Source organism: Malus domestica, chromosome 08 (assembly GCF_042453785.1).
Source record: "Malus domestica chromosome 08, GDT2T_hap1".
NCBI classification, from domain to species: Eukaryota; Viridiplantae; Streptophyta; class Magnoliopsida; order Rosales; family Rosaceae; genus Malus; species Malus domestica.
The window spans coordinates 23,813,610-23,833,975 of NC_091668.1; the positions used below are offsets into that span (position 1 = coordinate 23,813,610).

Sequence of the window (20,366 nt, forward strand, 5' to 3'; positions counted from 1 at the left end):
AAGTTTACCCAGCTTCCAGCAAGTTTTCTAGTTTTCCCGCTGACCAGTCACCTTTCAGGCTATTTTCCGGCCATCTCCAGCAACCATTGGGGATCCATATAAGTATAATCTTGTTCTATACTTTCCTATCTTCATTTTGATATATTAAGGGTCGAATTTGGTTAAAAAACGATTGAGTTACGAAACTTTGAAAATTGCCCAAACTTTCAGCCTAGAGCGCCGAGACACTTAACGAAGTTTTTAACGGAATGACCAAAATAATGGATGGTGGACAATCTCAAGGACCATTTCTATTGATTTTCAATCTCAGGGACCAAAGTGATGTGTTATGCAAATCTCAAGGACCATTTTGGCTAAAAAGCCAAACCAAAATGCTACATCAAAGAAAGTTGGTTTAAAGTAGCTCGAAATATTTATGCTCAAATAATTCTGTTTCCTTTTTTTTTTCATGTATATTCATGAAACTAGAGTAGCCTCACAAACTGCAGGTAGCATTTCATGTATATTGTTGCTCCTCTGTCTGATCATCTGGATTAGGAGTTGACCACTTATTTACACGCTGGCTGGCCTTCTGAGCCTGCAAAATTTGTCAACCAATATTATGCTCGTTTCACCTTGGACTTCTTTTATTTTTTATTTTTTTGCTGAAAAGAAACAAGTGTACACGTAGCTTTTATTTTTGGTGAAATTAAAGAAATAAGCGGACTTTTTATGATCGAATTATTACCTCCTTTTCCCAATCACGTCGCGATGTCACGATGCCCAAAATCACTGTTTGGACAGCAGTTCCGCCAAGGATCATCCCACCCCATATGCCCTATTTTTATATGAAATTTTAACAACCATATGTAATGAGATCATTAGTAAACTGATGCTTGAAGAGTTTATTAGAAGTACACATAATTATGAAGTCAAAACACACAATAACTAGGTTGTCCATTGAGATAGATGAAAGAGCAAAACGTACCGTAACACCCAAGTCAGCGACCCATCCCATTACAAATCCTAGAGGGAGCCCAATAATGTAGTAGCAGAAAAGATTTATGTATGCCACCCATGCCTGCCATCCTGAGCCTACAGCTACTCCTGTAATACAAGTAACGACCATCTTCTTTACAAATGAACAAAACACTAACATTTTAGGCATAAAAAAAGTGCCATTGTTACTTTTAGAGAAGTGCTATCGTATGAAGGCAGTTGTTGGACACCTACATGCATCTATGACCAGAATTAGCGCAGGCATGCACAACTAAAAATAACAAAATGATTACTTTTACCTTCGCGACACTAATATTAAATCTGGAAGTGTTGTTTAAGCTCTTGATATAACTCAAATGATGATGTGTAAAGTTAGAATTTGGATAGTTCAATGATTTGATTCCCACTTATGTAATCCAAAGACAAAACACGACCATCGTAATCACTCCAGAGGAATTGAACATCTAAGAGATGTAGCTAACAATTCATGAAGGGGAAAAATTTAACCTGACAAGACGGGTTGAACACCGTTAAGTAGAATTGTGATACCCAGGATGTAAGACATTTGATTAACTCGTTGGATGACATCACTGCTTGTTGTGAATATGTATCCAAAATTATCACGGAATGCAATAATAAGTATGCAGAAGAATAGGGCAATCAAGCTGGATTCTGCCACAGATACTTTTGCTGCAAATTTTGCTGCCTGACCATTTCCAGCACCCAGCTCATTCGATACTCTTACTCTGTGAAACCCATGACAAATTCTTTTTAAAGTTTTTACTTCAATCATAATGCAGACTCACAAAAGTAGTAACAGATAAGATAAAAAAATCATTTACCCAGTTCCAGCGAAGAAGGCTAAATGAATCATGAGCTCCCAAGCATTCATAGTCATGCTGCAAAAAGGAAAAAGGTCAAAACTCACAGTTGATATGGTCATTTGCATTTTTATCTTTTCACTAAATTACCAATTGCAACCCAAATTCGAATATATGCTAAGCAATGTTGATAAAGGTCTAGTACCAAACTGATAAGGCGTCCACAGAAAGAGTCGCGTTCTGTAAGTGTCCAGTCATCAATATCAAGATTCTGTAGTACCAAAATTCCAAGCTGCATAAGTCATTAACAACAACACTTGAGATCAAGGATGATTAATTTTAAAACACGTGATATTAAACGGTCCAATCAAACCCTTATTATATTTCTTTTTGACAAAATGATATTCTGATATACTCTACCTTAGATAAGACCTTATATTTGCACTTAAAGATCAATCGCGTAGAAACCAAAAATCATCTAATCATCGAATCATAATAACACCAACAAAAAGGACGTTTAAGGTAAAATGATCACTGTAATAAAATGCTTACAAGAAAATATTGACTTGATCCTTTTTAGACGTAAAATAACTCTCTCACAAGAAACTTTAAAATTCTAGTAACCGCCGGCATACTGTGCATTTGTTGAGCAGGCCGGTATGTTGCTTAAGTTGACATAAATATTTTTCTATAATTAAAACTTCTCACTTAATGTCGTATGGAAAAAACAATTAGTAAACTAGGGACATGGTTAACATTTAAAAAAAAAAGATATACCAACACTTCAAATTTTTATGATAGAAAAAAAAAACACATGAAGAAGAAAGGAGAGATCTATACCAAAGCATGACCCCAGAAGCAGTAGATAGTTTGACAAATTCCCAAAGGCCAGAAAAGGCTTCCATAGAGAAACCAGTCCAACTGAGTGGACACCAACCACATGTTACATATCCAAGTAGCACGAAAAAGGAAACCCACCAAGAGATATCCAAAGCAATAGCAGCACCCACAACCCCAAAGTCTAAAACATACACAAAAAGCCAACTTATCAAGGCATGAAACACCAAAACCACCAAGGCAACCCACAAAGTCACAAAGTTCTTCAGCTGGCTCTGCAAGAACCTCTGCAATGGGAAAAGAAACGCATAGCTGAAGTGCATGGGTAAAAGCCACAAAGACACCACTCCCGACATCTCTGCAACGTCATCGGACTGTCCTAATAGTTTCAGAATCGGAGAGGCGAAAATGTATATAGGCAAGAGCAGAATGCAACATAGGAACAACACAATCCATGACCTTTGGAGGTATATCCCCAACATATGGTGCCTCTTGGCCCCAAAAGCCTGCCCACATAGTGTCTCTAGTGCGCTTGCCATGCCTAACTGGTTGATTGTGACAAAAAAACAAAAGAAAAATACAAATATGTCAAGACGTAAACATATAAAAGTGCCCAAAGCTATTTCAATTGGCTACGGGTCTGTCCCCATATGTTTCCATGTCTTCCTTCATATATACTATGTCATTGGTTGATACGTGTTTAGTCACTTAACTCCAAAAGTAATGTTAGGGCGATCAAATTTTCCAATCAAATTTGCAAATCAAATGATGCATCAACAAAAGAAAATAAGCATGTTAAACACTTAAGTAATAATCCAATTATTATCATCCACATCATTTGATTTACAAAATTTAGTTTAAAAATTGATCTCATTTCCCTAACTCTATAACAATGTTAACTTTGAATAATTAAAAATTGATTATACTAAAGAATTGGAAAAACCAAAGTAAACCTAGCAGCCACACCGTGAAACCCAAGTCCCCCATCCCTGCCCACCCCACAGGCGGTTCGGCGAGTCTGCGACAGCCTGCCCTCCCCTCCCCACCCCACCCCTCCCCGGTTCAAGATCTGGTGTGGATTAAAAGTTCTGCAACGAATAAAATGCAAGTCCACATTAATCGTTAAAATCAATCCCCCTTCACCGAAATCACATTTTAAACAAACAGCACTCTCGGTGAAATCAAACTCAAAAACAACAAAAACTTGATCATAGACCCATTAACCCATAACTTCGAAAATCGAAAAATTGAAAGAAAAAAAAAAGATTGTTAGAGGAAAAAATTGTATACTGTAGACATGGGGGCGGGGAAGAGAGAGATAAAAGGTTGCAGCCGGCAGGGTGCGGTGGTCAGTGTGGGTGGAGGATTGGGTCATGGGATAGGATAGCTGCTAGGTTAGAGGTTAACAATGTACCGTTATAGTTGAGTGATTGGACACGTGTCGATTAACGACAAAAGAGACAGAGAGAGACACCAGACCTCTGTACAATTTGAAAGTCGGAATAGCACGTCACACAAAAAAAATTATTATACAATCAGACTAAAATTTATCGTATTTTGATCATTACCAGGAGACCAAAAGTGAAGCCGACAATGACATTGTTGGCAATGGAAATGGAAGCGAGTTCAACCACACCAAGGTGTCCGGCAAAGGCTTGTGTTATGACGATCATGGAGAAGGCAGACAAACGGCCGATGATGGCCGGACCGACCACGCGCCATAGTTTCTTGGATTCTATCCAAACTCTTGACCAAAGGTGTGTATTTTGTTGATCATCATCAGTGGTAGTAGTGTTTTTGCTTGATGATTCTGCTAATAGAGATTGGTGAAGATGAACTTCTTCTCTGTCAACGATTCCCATCATACAAATAACTTCCTGCTCAGTGGGTTGTTTAGTTGGAAGAGTAAAACTAAAAAAGAGTCGTGACTTGAATAACAGATAATAGCTAGCTAGTTGACAATTAGAAGTCGTTGCAGAAACGTTGTTTAAAAAGGTAGATACTAGCAATCCACCCAGGTTCCCACCCCCCAATTATTTTTAGGGAACTTTAACGAAAAGCACCCGGTACTGTTCACTTTAACGAAAAACTACATTTTTACACTAAAAAGTCAATCCTGGTACTATTCACTTTACCCTTTATTTTGTCCTTATCATTAAAACTCAAAGTTTTTAAGCCCTTTTCATTAGTTTTCCTTTATTTTTATGGAACGTCGTGTCTGACGTCCAGAAACCCAAAAACAGAAAAAACAAATAAAGGCAAGTGATTAAGTACAATAAGCATTGGACATCTTTGCCCGAAGTAGGCCTTCTGTAATACTTTGACATCTTTGCCCGGTCTATGTTATATTCTGTTCTCAAAAAATAAACATTGGGCATCATGTAATATTCAATCTCCTTTGATATGATTTTAAGGATAAATGTTGAGAATATTGCCTCCGTTAGAGAGAAAGAGGAAATAGTAAGTTGGTTCTTTAATGCAAGGGAAGGCTATGTTGGAATTACATCTAATAATCATTAGGGTAAATTACACAGTAACCCCTCAGGTTTTGAGATCTATTACAACTCCATACAACAACTTTAAAACATTTCACTTTCATACCTCAAGTACTATTTTATTTCAATATAATATATCCGTTATATTTTTCATCAATTAATCTATTAAATGCTGACGTGGCTGCTACATTTGTGCCACATGGTTGTCAAATGTTTGCCACTTGGCAAAAAAAATAATTTTTTTTTCTTTTCTTCCTCCCTCTTCTTTTTCTTCTTCTTTGTCGCTGGGGTTGGGGGGGGGTAGGGACGTTTTTTTTTCTTTTCTTCCTCCCTCTTCTTCTTCTTCTTCTTCTTCTTCCTCTTCTTTTCTTCTTCCTTTTCTTCTTCTTCTTTGTCGCTGGGGTTGGGGGGGGGGGGTTAGGGACAAATTTTTTTTTCTTTTCTTCCTCCCTCTTCTTCTTCTTCTTCTTCTTCTTCTTCCTCTTCTTCTTCTTCTTCTTCTTCTTCTTCTTCCTCTTCTTCTTCTTCTTTGTCGCTAGGGTTGGGGGGGGGGGTTGGGACAATTTTTTTTTTCTTTTCTTCCTGCCTCTTCTTCTTCTTCTTCTTCTTCTTTGTCGCTGGGGTTGGGGGGGGGGGGTTAGGGACAAATATATATATATTTTTTCTTCCTCCCTCTTCTTCTTCTTCTTCCTCTTCTTCTTCTTTTCTTTTGTGTCGCTGGGGTTGGGGAGGGAGGGGGGTTAGGGACAAATTTTTTTTTTCTTTTCTTCCTCCCTCTTCTTCTTCTTCTTCCTCTTCCTCTTCTTCTTCTTTTCTTTTGTGTCGCTGGGGTTGGGGAGGAGGGGGGTTAGGGACAATTTTTTTTTTCTTTTCTTCCTCCCTTTTCTTCTTCCTCTTCTTCTTCCTCTTCTTCTTCCTCTTCTTCTTCTTCTTCCTCTTCTTCTTCTTTTCTTTTGTGTCGCTGGGGTTGGGGAGGAGGGGGGTTAGGGACAATTTTTTTTTTCTTTTCTTCCTCCCTCTTCTTCTTCTTCTGGGTTGCTGGGTAGGGGGGGATATAAGTCAACAATCTGTGATAATTGATATATGCTAATAAATAATAAATGCAATAGGAAATAACATAATATAAACTAGAATACGATTTATAAAAAAAACAGACAACTTGAAGATCGAGGCTTGCGTACCGCAATGTCCTTGAAACAGAAATTTCGCCCTACTCAGTGCTTGTAGTTCTACGGACGTCTGTTTCAACAGGATTCAACGATCTAAGTCAGAAATTCCAGCACCGGAAAATTGACTTCTGGCGAATATTAATGTGGTTCTCTCAGAAAGGATGTTTATGATTGCAGGAGAAGATTTATGATTTTTCTGTATATTAAATGCTATGTAGATGGATGTATATATAATGTGATTATACCTGTTTGCAACAGGTATGAGGAAGGGATGCATCTGTTGGGAGACATCTGCTGAAAATGGTGTTTTTGTTTCTGCGTTTTCACACTTTAGACTTCATCTGAAAAGATGAGTTTGTTGGTAAAAATAATTAATTAATTAATTTAAATTCGAAATTAAAAAATAATTAATTAATTCTGAAAATAAATAAATAATTTAATTATTAGATATATTAATTATATATTAAATATAATTAATTATATATTAATTACCAAGGCCCATCTTTTGACAATTAAATATATATTAATTATATATTAAATATAATTAATTATATATTAATTACCAATTAGCTAGTACACCCCAAAGCCCAACCCCAAGGGTGAACCCAATTTTAGTCTCCAGGCCTATTACTCCAATCACTTTCTATAAAGGACAAAGCCTTATAAAGTGATAAAATCTTTTTGGAATGGCCAATGTGGGACAAAGAAATTTCTACTCAATCTACTCAAATTTCCAACAGGGGGAGGGACAAATTTTTTTTTTTTCTTCCTCCCTCTTCTTCTTCTTCTTCTTCTTCTTCTAGGTCGCTGGGGAGGGGGTGGACAATTTTTTTTCCTTTTTCTTTCTTCCTCCCTATTCTTCTTCTTCTTGCAGATCTGGTTTTTTTTTTTTTTGTTGAGAAAATTCAGGTTTTTAAAAAAAAATTAAAAAAATATTTTATTTACCACGTGGCAGACATTTGGCAATCACGTGGCACAAATGTGACAGCCACGTCAGCATTTAACGGATTAATGGATGGAAAATCTAACGGATGTATTATGTTGAAATAAAATAGTACTTGAGGTATGAAAGTGAAATGTTTTAAAGTTGTTGTATGAGGTTGAAATGGACCCCAAACCTGAGGTATGAAACTGTAATTTACCCTAATCATTATTATATTTTAATAATTTTAAAATGTGAAGAAAAATGTTTTTATATCCGTTTACATCAAATAATTTATATTTAAATTCAGTAGGTGTCATTCTTTTTGAAGTGGAACTAAGGTTTGTATATGAATCTTTGCCAGCCGAAAAAAAATAAGAGAAATTTAACGAAAAACTTTCGGTACTGTTTACTTTAATGAAAAATCATATTTTTACGCTAAAAATAAACGACTGATGGATATGCCCTTAACCAAATGACCGCTGCTTATAGATGTAAAATTACATCTCTTTAACAAGCGGTATTTGGATTTTATATAAACCTATGAACTCTACTTGTGTAATATAGAGAATTAGTGAGTCAAATCTTATTCTTGAGAAATAAAATTTCTTCATTTTGTTTCTCTCATTATTTGTTGTTCAATTCCGAGTCATGTCTTGAGAGTACGAAATATATTGGGTTTTCTTTCGAATTATAGATTGTTGAAACCTAGGAGACGGTCTCCTACCGAACTACAAACACAAGAGTAAGGAAGAAATTATGTCTTGATGACATTACATTTATGCAAGTCTCAATTTTCAAGTTTGTCAGTATTTCTAACTTTTTCTCTAATTGTTTAATATTTTTCTATTTGATCATTTCGTCACACAGTGGGCAATCTGATCATATTTTCTAAGAGTACCTATGTATAATATGAAAAGAAAAAAAATACTTGAATTTTCAATTCTATTATTAGGTACCAATGCATCATTCTCAGCCGGAGAAGAAAAAGTCAACTTTGAATTTTTAAATACTGATGATTGCAGTGTACGTAGAGAAAAGCCTATAAAAACAAGACCTAGCAGGTAAAAACTACCATTGTTTAAGATGTAGCAGTTCAAGGCATCATTGTTTAAGATCTAGCAGGGAAAAACCATCATTGCTTTAGGTCACGTACGAATTTTACAGAAATTGTAAATCCGATTATCCAAATATAACACAAAGTGGATTTATTCCATTTTATTTATGTTCCTCTAATTTATTGTCTCGGTTAGGAGTCGTCCAGTTGTTCACACGCTGCATAGCCTTCTGTGCCTGCATATAATTGATCAAAACCATTGTTGGACTTGGATTACAACAGTGTAACTTTGACTTGTATACTTAAAGAAGAAGGATAAATAACTGGAAATTCTTATGTTTATTAAATCATACCTCCATTTCCCAATCATGTCTTATTGTCACGATGGCCAAAATCGCTGTTTGCACAGCAGTTCCACCAAAGATCATCCCACCCCATATACCCTGTTTTCCATTTAAAATTTAATCAATTAGTTGATCCTTTGAGATTTTATTGTAAGTAGTAACACATGAATTGGAATTCAAACCGAGGCTATTCAGAAGGCATATCCTAGCCAGAGACTAAGAAAACCAAATGTGTAATTTTGTCTGTCTAAACAGTAGTAACACATTTTTTACATTTTGCCGTATATTAAAATGATGAATGATGGGGGTAACAATGCACATTCTATAGGAAAAATCAAATCACTTTGTCTAATGACTTCTTTTCAATGTTGCAAAAAAATTTCGAATTCGAATATTTTCCCCTGCTTGATGATGTAAAAAGAAATCATTCGAGGAGAGAACATTCTGTGTAACTTGGAGAATGAAACATACCGAAACACCGAAGTGGAGAGCCGATCCCATTACAAATGCAAGTGGGAGCCCAAAAATGTAGTAGGAGAAAAGACTTATATATGCCACCCATGCTTGCCATCCTGACCCCACCACCACTCCTGTGAATATACAAAGACCTTTACAATTGATTTGAAAGAAAAACAGAAGCACTACTGTATATAGAGAGTATAGAATAGACCATGTAGTACCAGTACTAAGATTAATTATTCTACCACCAATTTACTGTTAAAAACTTGATGAAGGATCAAAGTTAACCTGCCAAGACGGATTGAACACTGTTAAGTAGAACTGTTACGGCCAAGAGATACGACATTTGATCAACTGCTTCGATGACATCAGGACTCGATGTGAATACGTGGGCGAACTTGTGATGGAACATGATAACAAGTACACATAAGCATAGACCGATTGAAGCAGATTGTGCCATTGAAACCTGTTGTGCAAATTTAGCTGCCTTCCCATTTCCGGATCCGAGCTCATTTGCCACCCTAACTCTGTGAGTTTCATGACAAGAATTTCAGAAGACTCTTGAAGAATTACATGCTACAAATGCATTACAGTGCGTAAGTAAATAATGTCACAACCAACAATTACATGACTGAAAGAGATGATAAATATGGTAAGTACGCCGTGCCAACCAAGAAAGCCAAATGAATCATGAGGTCCCATACATTTATAGTCGTGCTGCAAGGTGTAATCAAACCAATAATCAGAATGGCAAACGACCAATTTGAGTCTGCTTTGTTAACGATTTAATTTTTAATTTTTGAATTTTACATTTTGTGTTAGCGACAAAGGAAAAGTATATGGAAGAAATGAGGATGAAGAAAAGTGGATGGGACCTCATGAAAATATGTGAAGATATATTTTTGATTTTTGATTTTAGGTTTTCATTATGTCTTTCCTTGTATATCTTCACATTTTTCCCAGTAGTTAGGTTTCACTTTTGAAAAGGTTTCATAATGCCTCACACACGCATCTTCTTGTTGACAACATTTGAAAAATTAGAGAATTGAAGAGAAAATCAGAAGAAAGATGAACACAGAGAGTTTGGAGAAGAAATATGAGATTTGTGTTAACTAAAATAGAAAGATTACACAATTATGTTTTTATAAGAGAAAACCTAACTACTCTAACCAAATACTAACAAAATTACTATATTGTTGACTTGTAAAATCATTTAACTAATCATCTAACTAATGATGTGGAACCTTAATGCACTTACCATATTGACAAGGCATCCACAGCAAGAGTTGCTTCCTCTAAGAACCCAGTCATCAGTATTAGGATTCTATAGCTCCAGAATTCCAAGCTTCAAAGAAAAATAAGAACAAACAAAAATTGGCTAAAAAGTGTCTGACTGTTAAGTATGGTCAAATGTATATGTGCAAGAAAAAAAAGAAGAGCAAATTAAGGAAGAAATTTAGTACCACAGCAGGACCCCAGAAGCAGCAGAATATTTGGCAAATTCCCAAATCCCAGAAAATGCTTGTATTGAGAAACCAACCCAACTCAATGGACAACCACCAGACACAACATACCAAAACAGCCCCAAACCGCAAGCCCAGCATGAGATATCAAGAGCAATGGCAGCACCCACAACCCCAAAATCCAACACACTCACCAAAATCCAAGTTGTCACTGAATGAAGCACCAAAACTGCCAACGAAACCCACAAGGTCACAAAGTTTTTGAGCTGGCACTGCAAGAACCTCTGCAATGGGAACTGAAATGCATAGCTGAAGTGCAAGGGTATGAGCCACAAAGCCAGCGCCCCAGACTGCTCCGCCACCTCATCAGACTGTCCGATTAGTTTCAGAATCGGAGACGCGTATAGGTACACAGGCAACAGAAGAATGCAGCACGAAAACAGCACAATCCAAGACCTTTGCATGTATATGCCCAGCATGTGGTACCTTTTGGCACCAAAAGTCTGCCCACATAGAGTGGCTAGCGCGCTTGCCATCCCCAACTAATAGATTGCCAAAACAAAAAATATATAGTGTTTACAATTACGATTTTGTTCATGGGTTAGATCCTCATGAGTGAGGAGCTAATCCTTCATTTATGCAATTCACAAGATGACACGTCAACAAAAGGATAGTGATTTTACACTCTTATTTTCTCGTTCTGCACTAATCTCCTTATTTTTAGTCCCTTCTCCTGTGATTTATTGTATTCAAGGGATAGAAGGGGGGAAAAAAAACCGGGAGAAGTGCACGGGAAGAGAAGGGGAGTGTGGAAATCACATATCTACACAATACTGACTCATTACACATGCAATAACTTTTGTTGTTTTCTTTTGCTTATGTGTCATGTGGAGGAAAAATTTCTTATAAGAAGCCAAATATTTTCCCTTTTGTTATCAATTTCGGCAAATTACCAAGTATTATGATTAAGGTTCCAAGAAACATTATTGAAATCAGACTAAAACAAATAGAAGAATGTAATTAACCCATATCATAATATATTTTATACATATATACATATAAATGTCAAGAGTAAAAAAAGCCAACCGTATATATTTACAATGTCTATCTGTGAAATAACCAACAAAATATATAAGAGAGTAAGTGTTTGATATGTATACCAAGAGACCATAACCAAAGCCAACAATGATATTGTTGGCCATGGAAATGGAAGCAAGTTCAACATCGCCAAGGTGGCCAGCAAAGGCTTGGGTGATGACAGTCATGGAGTAGCCAGCCAAGCGGTTAATGATATCAGGACCTACAATGTGCCATAGTTTCTTGGACTCTATCCACACTCTTGATAAAAAGTCGGTCGCTATTTTCTTCATCTCAGAAGTACTTGATGATTCTATCGCCAATAGGGAATATTTTTGGCGATCCATTACTTTTTCCTCGACACTTCCCTTCATCAAAACAGTTTCTTGTTAACTAATGGACTAGATGACAGGGTAGGTTGGTCTCTGATTAAGACTACGGTTAAATGAAGACAGCTTCAATTCTTGACTAAGTGTGGATGTTCGCATTGAGGATTGTGAGTTTGGAGAAATGTTTTACGTTGATGCCCACACCTGTTATAATATAGATGGATGACATGGTTGATATTTGATAAATTATTTTTGTAATATATGCCTCAGTGCCTTTTTTCCCTTATCAAGCACAAATTTCAGATTAGAGAGGATTAATTCAGTAAAGAACTATAAGATCGGTTATTTTTTTCATCCATTTATAGAGACTCTATTCAAAAGTAAAGGAGATCATAACCTAAAAAGAGTTTAAGAGAATTACTGTTGAATGAACATCTAATTAATGAGTTAAACGGTACAATAAGTTAATTATGTTTCGGATTCTTAAAGTCGAATGAATGGACGAGTAAGGATAAAAAATTTATATCCTGTTCGGACAAAGATTTCTCTGGAGAGGGCTTCTCGGCTCTCAGCACAGCTCCCCAAGGGAATGGCAATTTGGATGTGTAGTCGGGCTCTTGCCTACTGATGTGCTGCAAAAAGAAGACAAAGTTAGTTTTGAAAGGTGCCTTTGTCGGGCCTTAGGTGTAGGCCTTGAGACTTGCAATCAAAACTAACCAAGTGCTAGGCGTGCCACTGCTATCTTAGTATAACAGATGTAGAACAAGATTGTGTTTAGTCGATTACTTGCGCCCCAAGTTACTCGGACTTCTTGTTATCAAAGGATTGTCGTGGATGGGTTAAGTTCATATTAAGTTCTTTTTCTTGCCTTGTGACCAAGGACTTTCAGTTCATAGTCTTGTATATTCGAATGAAGGGAGTCCAGATCCCTTAAGTCATTTGTTTGGTTCTTGATTGGTTTTAAATGAAAGCATATCCATTAAGCTGACCAGATCCAGATGCAAATAAAACTCTTAAAGTAGGAAAACAGATGGATATGACTTGAATACATATTGGAGAATACATTAAGCAGTAGATCTATTATCTTAGAAGACACACAAAGAACTTTTAAGCAAGATTTCACCTTGTCGGGTAAGGTTGAACTTCCTGCAATCATTTCTTTTTGAGTTTACAGAGGTTTCTATGCTAAAAAGAGATGGATGGTAAACCAGTTTACATAAGGGAATCGATACTACGCCACTAGGGGTGATAGCATAGCTCCTAAACAAGATAAAAGACAGCTTTTGTGAGGGAGATATCCCTAAAGGGACTAAGATCTGGGCTGATTACAGCTTTTAGATGCAAATTTGGCTTGAAAGCAGAGTTTGTATGTTTGTTTGTTTGATTGGTTGAGTGTCTTTGTCTCTGGGGCCTCTTCCTCATTTTATAGGTAGATTAGCCCGACTGCAGTGACTTTTCTCTTGCCCGAAAGCACTTGAAGGGTAGTGAGTCATCAGCTTTTTACTTGTATTGCCACTGAAAAGTGCTTTTTGGCTGATTGTGAGTTAGTCCCCATCACTTGACATTTAAATCATAGGCACATGGCCTATGTATTAATGGAAAGACGCCATTTTGTCTCTGGGCTTGATACTGGGTTTCGGGCAAGTCTTCTCTTAATTGGCACCTTTGGGCTTTCTCATATTTTCAGCCCAATATTCAAATATTAACCCAAACAGTGCTCCCTTTAATCATTGTTGAGGCTACAATCCCAGGCGCCAATAATGATTAAATAGACGTCGCATGCCTTCTCTCGGAACTTGCACCATTTAAAGCAATTGTTTAACTAAGACCTTTGCACTAACCCACGAACTCCACCATTAAAACACCACTTATTATATAATCCTCTTCCGCAAAGCACATTTAACCATCTCGAGCCTTTGAATTCTCAGAAATTCTAGTACGCTCTTGCATTCTCAGCTCTTCAACTCTTGTCCCCTTAATTCCAACTTTTCCTCCTATCTTCCTTTCAAAGTCCTCAATGGCACCCAAAGCTGCTTGAATCTAATCTCCTTGTGAAACTGGCGAGGGAATTTCCACCATACCCCGTCTTTTCAATGCCCTTCATCGCCATCGGGCAAGCCTGCACACTGTGCTCTTCTTTAAGGAGGGAGAAGCGCACTCATTGGGGCCTGCATGGACTTCTCAAGTCCTAATTGCTATTGAAAACAACATGCCCAAGGAGGAATGGTTCACCCTAATGCCATTTCAGGCTAAGTTGGGCATTTCGTCTTCCAAGTGGTCGAACCATCGTCGTGGCTTCCTTATGATAAAAGATGAATGATGGACGCAATGGATTAATGAGCTCGAGATAACCTTCCAGAAAAAATGGATGAACAATGGAATTTATAAGCTGATAATGTTGTCCAAATCGACTGTGATTGCTAAACCCGAGCTGCTGACAACTGCATTCCTCTTCTGGAACTCGGGCTCCAACACTTTCAACTATAGGATGGGCCCCATGTCCCCGACCATCCTAGACATGGCTCAAGTCTTCGAGCTAAAGCCTTTGGGCAGAATTGTGGATGTTACTCACGATTAGGCTCATTCTTCTCGCCCGACTGCTGAAAGCTCAAGTAGCCCTCCTCATTTCTTCATTTAGAGTATAACTCTGCAATCTTCAAGAGTTAAGGAACTTCATTCATGGGTTTTATCCCGTTTGTTAAGAAGAAATTTGGCCCTTCTTCGTCCAATGCTAGCAAAGATAAGGAACACATGCATTTTCTCCTTTACTGGCTCAACAAACATGTCTTCCCCAATAAATCTAAAGAAAGAGTGAAAGTGGAATGGATTCCTCTAGTAGAAGCTCTTCACAACTTTGACTATGTAGCCACATGACCTTTTTTCCTTGCTCATCTCTATCATGTCTTGTACAAAATTACAAAGGGTTAACCATTAACCTTAATGGTCCAACTTGGATGATCTAGCTTTGGCTTCAATGGTACTTTCCTGAGCTTCGGACCCCCAACCTAGAATTCCAGGAATGAGTAGCCCCTGCCCGAATTTTAGCTGAAGCTTTTCCAACCAATCACTCTACCTTTGCTTGTCTTTATTTCTTTAGAGTCTGCAAGACTTAGGCAGATCTGGAATGAGGTGCTTCAATCCTAAGGAGATATCCTTTGTTCTTTGACCAAGCCTTCCAAGATGCTTTTGGAAAAAATGCTAGTCCATTCTGTAGAAAGAGATTCATCAGTTGTATTCAACCAAAAGACCTAGCCTGGGAGTAAGGAGTGACTGCTATGGGCGTGTGCAGGAGGTTTACCACCCCAACTTCTGTGCTAGATAGTTTGGCTTCAGACAAGCCCTTCCAATCCCCTTCTTTGACTCTGTTCAATATGGCACCTCTTACCGTCTTTGCTCTCCACCTGAAGTCAATTTTCAAGTTGCCTGACACAATCTTGAGGTTATGAGGAAGGTCGCTCGAAAGCCCATGGCTCTGAACTTCGAATGCACTTCAAGCTTCTTATCTTGGTGGGAAGCAAAATGTACTAAGAAATATGGAGGAGACCTGTACCGAGCTCATGACCCTTTTTTTAAGCAACTATCCATCAAGTCCTTTCCAAAACCAACTGAGCTTGAAGATTGGAAGGAAATGATTCGTCAAAATAATCAACTCCTTTTGATAAGTATTCCTTACTCCTTTAACTTGAAATTTTCATGAATACCCCTTCTAATCCTTTCCTTGGTTTCTTTGTATTTGTAGCCCAAGGCAATCTCGTAAAGGTGGTCATCTGGCAAGATGAAGATGCTGCAGACGCCTTCATCCTCCAAAAAGCTGTAGCTAAAGCAAAAAGGCAAAGTGCTGGAGAGGGTAGAGATGTTTCCAAGTTACTTGGAGATTCTGAGGGCGAGGCAGAACCTGTAGTTGAGTCTCGGGTTACATGTCGGACTCGGGCAATGGTGGTAGAGACCTCAGAGTGTGAGCCCAAAGCGCGGTTGGTACGAACAAAGAAAAGGACGAGGGCACAGACCTCCAAAGCCTCTAAGTCTTCTACTTTAGTAGCTGAGGTGGGTATGGGTAGGAAGAAACAAAAAGCCTCCAGTAAGTAAACCTTGCTTCATTCCTTTATTCTTATCCACAATTTCGTGATGAGAGTTGACAACTCCATTTTCTTTGACTTTAGTGCCCCAAGTGACCAAAAAGCCTACTATCGTTTCAATGGAGGACCTACTGCGGGCTGAGATGTATCAACATGCCAAGAATTTGCAAGATTCCACCCTTGATGCACTGGAGGTATAACTTACATTTTAAGTTTTACTCTTTTGAGTTCTTCACTTTCTTTTTTCTACTCTTTTTTTGACTCCTTGCCTGATTTCTGAAACAGGCCCTAAGGAAAGAAAGGATCTCTCCAACTGAGGCCTCTTCGCTTCTAGCCCGAATGGTATAAACTTCCCCTCCGCAGGCTGAGTCTTTAAAGGTATATCCCTTTTTCATTATTTTAACTTGTATTTCTACCAATCTCAGAGTTTTAACACTTGTTATTTATTTATTTAGTTTTAACACTTGTTATGTATTTCTACCATTTTCATTTGCTTCAAAGGCAACACATTGACTGTGACTCCTTCATCAATCAAAACCCTCTTGAAGAGTACACCCTTCAGATGAACAGTTACATAAATGGGCTTGAGATGGTTAGCTAGGGTCAAACTCAGGTGACTAAAGACCATTCTGTTAGTGTACATTTTCTTGGGCTCCTTCCTTGTAGGCTCGGGGCAAACTTGCTCTGCCTGACTCCTATTTTCCCGCTTCTTCAATACTAATATGTGCCATCATAGATTTTGTTGCTAAGTAGTCACCCTCCATTGTGGCAGGTTGATCAAGCTTAGCACAAAACATGGCAGATAAAACATATGTCATGTTTACGTGGAAGTTGCTAGGTCTAGATAATTCCTCATTCTTGCTCCCAATGTGGCCTATGAACTCATCTAAACAGGCCTGTGCTTTTATGGCAACATTAATTCTGGCAGCGCTTCCTCTTGGGTTATGGCAAAGTTCAACATTTTTTGTGGGACTTCACAAAGAGTATTAACCAACAATGGTGTGGGTAACCCCTTTTTAGGCGAGATAGTTCCAAAGCATATTGGTTCTGGGCTCCATCTTGGGGTTGGCATCATCACCATATCCTTTTGAGCTCTCCTTAAGATTATGTATTTCCCAGGATGGGGGTTCTGCGGCACATGGTATCCTTCCCCTTCGGTCTTGGTATTAGCTTTTTCCACCTTCTTTTTTGTTCTCTAATGGAGTTGATCTCTTCCCCCATCAGGTACCTTCTCAAACTTTACATTCTCAGAGTTTTCTGAGGCAGTTGAGATTTTCAATGAGTTCATGTGGGCTTTGTGTTACCTCTGGACTCTCTTGATCATGGAGGCTCCCATTTATTTGACGGGCCTTCCATCATTTCCAACCACATACCATTTCCGACCAAGTTGAGCATGATTCTTCTTTGTGATTGGATTCACTGTCCTCCCCTTTACTCTGACATTTTCACTGGCATAGCTTGGCTGGGGTGGCCTCACATCCACCCATCTTGGCACTTTAGCTTCTCTATCCTCCATCTCTTCAGAAGTTTCCTAATTTCTGAACACTTCTGACAAGTCATTTGGTTGAGAGTCCCTTCCCAACCTTTGGAAAACATTCCTAGAGGTCTCTTTCTCAACTACCCGCATGACATTTTTGCGGGCTTCTTGCTCTTCTTTCTCTCTTCTTCTGATCAGCTCCTAATCGATAATGGCTTCTGACCCTGGGACTTCCAACTTACACTCACATTAGCATTTACTACAAAATAGGACTCATTTGATTATGGTTGCTTTAGGCTTTTCGGGCAACTTGATAGCTCAATCAGTCGGCCTATCAACCTGCATTCGTTCTACTTTCACCTCCCAGGTAGCTTTTCTTTTCCCCTTCTCAGTCCATTTTAAGTTGATCATGTTTACTGGGGCTTCTGTGAAATGGTCAGTGTCAATCATCATATTGGCATGTGGTTTCTCCAGCAATAACTTTCCTTTCATTATAAGGTCTTGTATCCAATCCCTGAACTGGACATAGTTGTTTATGGAGTGATTGAAAGTGTTTGCAATACTTCTTCTCTCCTAGTTCTTCGGGCTTGGGCAGCTTTTTGGTGTCGTCGGGCATAATCACTCTTGCCCGAACCAACTCTTTATAGATCTCCGCAGCCTTGGTTAAGTCAAAGGAATAACTTTGGTATTTGGGGGGCTTCATAGGGATAAATCCACCATCATTCATGACCACTTTCTGGTCCTTGATTGGTTGGACTAACCCCTTTACTATTAAAGTCTTAAAAGGGGTAGTCATCTCCGCTGCGCACATGTCCATTCTCTTTTTCCTTCATGGCCATTATTCTTTTCTGGCTCTCTTTCAAACTCCACTTGATGGATTGTAGCTTTGCTTTTGTAGAAAAGAGGCACCTTAGATGAATGCTTTACTTATTTTTCCTATAGTAATAGCTTCTCATACTTGGTGGTAGCAATCACCAACTTCTGTAGTTCATTTAACTGTGCATCATAGAACTTCTTTCTCAAAGGCAATATCAACGTCTTTTGAGCGATAGATATGAGCTGTACATGATTTATAGGGAAATGGCACCTCATCCTTGTCCTCCTGAACCTCATCATGAAGTCTTCAGTGGACTCATGCTCATACTGCTTGACTTCAACTAGATCGTTGATAGTCATCTCAAGCTCGACCTTATAAAACTACTTATGGAAGACCATCTCCATTTGCCCCTAGTTGGCAATAGAATTAGGGGGTAACATAGAGTACCATTGAGATGCTAAGCCCACCAAGGAGTTTCCAAACAATCTCAATTTGTAGTTGGGATTGTCTTCAAATGCCACACAGTGATTAAAGAACTTGAAAATGTGATATCCGGAAGAAACATTGCCGTCTTCTCCACTGAATGTTGGGAACGTGGGCATCTTGAAGTTGACTGGAAATGGGTTCTGCTCGTCAATGTACTCAAGATAGGGTTTTTGATAGGTGATCCTAAACAGCGGGCAAGCTTGTGGCTAAGCATTTCGGGCCACCATCTTTCTCAACTCGCTAATTTATCCTTGAGCTGTATTATCAAGAAGAGTATAAGGAGATTCTCATTTCAGGCTATGATAATTGCCCGAGAAAGTCTCTTTTATTGGTTCGGGCTTCCTCCACTTGGCATCCCTTCCTTTATTGGCCAATGGTGATGGCCTATAATGAAGAGGTTGTCTGCCTTGGTAGGCTCCCCTTTTCCACTAGATTCCTCGATCAACTAGGGTATCCCATACTTCGCTCTTTCTTGCCCGCTCTGCCCTTTACTATTAAGTGAAAATAGTTAGGGTTCGGGCAACTCTGCTTCTAGGATTTCCTCTAACACTGGCTGATGAATTCCAGATGCCTTATTGTTTTTATCTTTACCATTCTTTTCCTCGAGCAAAGGAAATAATGGAATAACTGGTTCTTTCTCAGGGTTTGCCCCCTCACATAATCATTATTTGAAGCAGAGTACTCTAGATCTAGTCTTCTTTGCAAACTCCCTGTTAAAGAACAGAGTCTGCTTACTTCTCTCATGGTTTCCAGGGAAATCTTCTCTATACTTCTTAACACTTGAACCATGGTGGCTTGCAAGTCTTCATTGGTTACCATTCCTACCGACATCTCAGATGAGGTCGAGCTTCTTAGAACAGCTGGTCCTTGTTATGAGGGAACATTCTTTGGGCGATCTGTCATGTTTGATCTTGGTAGACACTGGGTAGCTTGTACTCTGTGTTCCACTTAAAGGTTTTCTCATTCCTTCTTCTTCTTGGCATACAAGACTAATGTGATCCCATCAGGCGTGCCAAAACTATGTTTGGGTGAAGATTTCTCCGGAGAGGGCTCATCGGCTCTCAGCACAGCTCCCCAAGGGATTGGCACTTTGGATGTGTAGTCGGGCTCTTGCCTACTGATGTGCTGCAAGAAGATGACATAGTTAGTTTTGAAATGTGCTTTTGTTAGGCTTTAGGTGTAGGCCTTAAGGCTCGCAATCAAAACTAACCAAGTGCTAGGCGTGCCATTGCTATCTCAGTATAATAGATGTAGAACAAGTTTGTGTTTAGTCGATTACTTACGCCCAAGTTACTCGGACTTCTTGTTATCAAGAGATTGTCGTGGATAGGTTAAGTCCACATTAAGTTCTTTTTCTTTCCTTGTGACCAAGGACTTTGAGTTCATAGTCTTGTATATTCGAATGAGGGGAGTCCAGATCCCTTAAGTCATTTGTTTGGTTCTTGATTGGTTTTAAATGAAAGCATATCCATTAAGATGACCAAATCCAGATGCAAATAAAACTCTTAAAGTAGGAAAATAGATGGATATGACTTGAATACAGTCTGGAGAATACATTA

At 38.5% G+C, this 20,366-nt stretch overlaps 2 protein-coding genes across 2 annotated transcripts; both read right to left on the reverse strand.

The window, feature by feature from the left end:
* Window positions 1–265: 265 nt before the first annotated feature.
* Window positions 266–4,671, reverse strand: LOC103418964 (protein DETOXIFICATION 27-like). The gene is made up of 8 exons (XM_070827267.1): window positions 4,205–4,671; window positions 2,640–3,181; window positions 2,005–2,091; window positions 1,821–1,877; window positions 1,486–1,724; window positions 968–1,086; window positions 728–817; window positions 266–577 (listed from the first exon to the last, which is right to left on the reverse strand). The coding sequence occupies exons 1-8, from the start codon at window positions 4,499–4,501 to the stop codon at window positions 497–499; spliced, it is 1,512 nt and encodes a 503-aa protein (XP_070683368.1). The 5' UTR covers window positions 4,502–4,671; the 3' UTR covers window positions 266–496.
* Window positions 4,672–8,311: 3,640 nt separating this feature from the next.
* On the reverse strand, window positions 8,312–11,190 carry LOC103427236 (protein DETOXIFICATION 27-like). Its single transcript, XM_029106393.2, has 7 exons — window positions 10,546–11,190; window positions 10,341–10,427; window positions 9,743–9,799; window positions 9,371–9,609; window positions 9,095–9,213; window positions 8,633–8,722; window positions 8,312–8,515 (listed from the first exon to the last, which is right to left on the reverse strand). The coding sequence occupies exons 1-7, from the start codon at window positions 11,079–11,081 to the stop codon at window positions 8,441–8,443; spliced, it is 1,203 nt and encodes a 400-aa protein (XP_028962226.2). The 5' UTR covers window positions 11,082–11,190; the 3' UTR covers window positions 8,312–8,440.
* Window positions 11,191–20,366: the final 9,176 nt, after the last annotated feature.

What these genes read in the sequence shown, in the direction of transcription:
- LOC103427236 (XM_029106393.2), bottom strand. Translation starts at nt 11,081, where the DNA reads ATGGCAAGCGCGCTAGCCACTCTATGTGGGCAGACTTTTGGTGCCAAA. An exon ending in GTGGATGCCTTGTCAATATG is followed by an intron (nt 9,800 to 10,340) that starts GTAAGTGCATTA and finishes TACACCTTGCAG; the next exon opens with CACGACTATAAATGTATGGG. An exon ending in CTCTCCACTTCGGTGTTTCG is followed by an intron (nt 8,723 to 9,094) that starts GTATGTTTCATT and finishes AATGGAAAACAG; the next exon opens with GGTATATGGGGTGGGATGAT.
- LOC103418964 (XM_070827267.1), bottom strand. Translation starts at nt 4,501, where the DNA reads ATGATGGGAATCGTTGACAGAGAAGAAGTTCATCTTCACCAATCTCTA. An exon ending in GCTTCACTTTTGGTCTCCTG is followed by an intron (nt 3,182 to 4,204) that starts GTAATGATCAAA and finishes ACAATCAACCAG; the next exon opens with TTAGGCATGGCAAGCGCACT. An exon ending in GACGTGATTGGGAAAAGGAG is followed by an intron (nt 578 to 727) that starts GTAATAATTCGA and finishes CAAATTTTGCAG; the next exon opens with GCTCAGAAGGCCAGCCAGCG.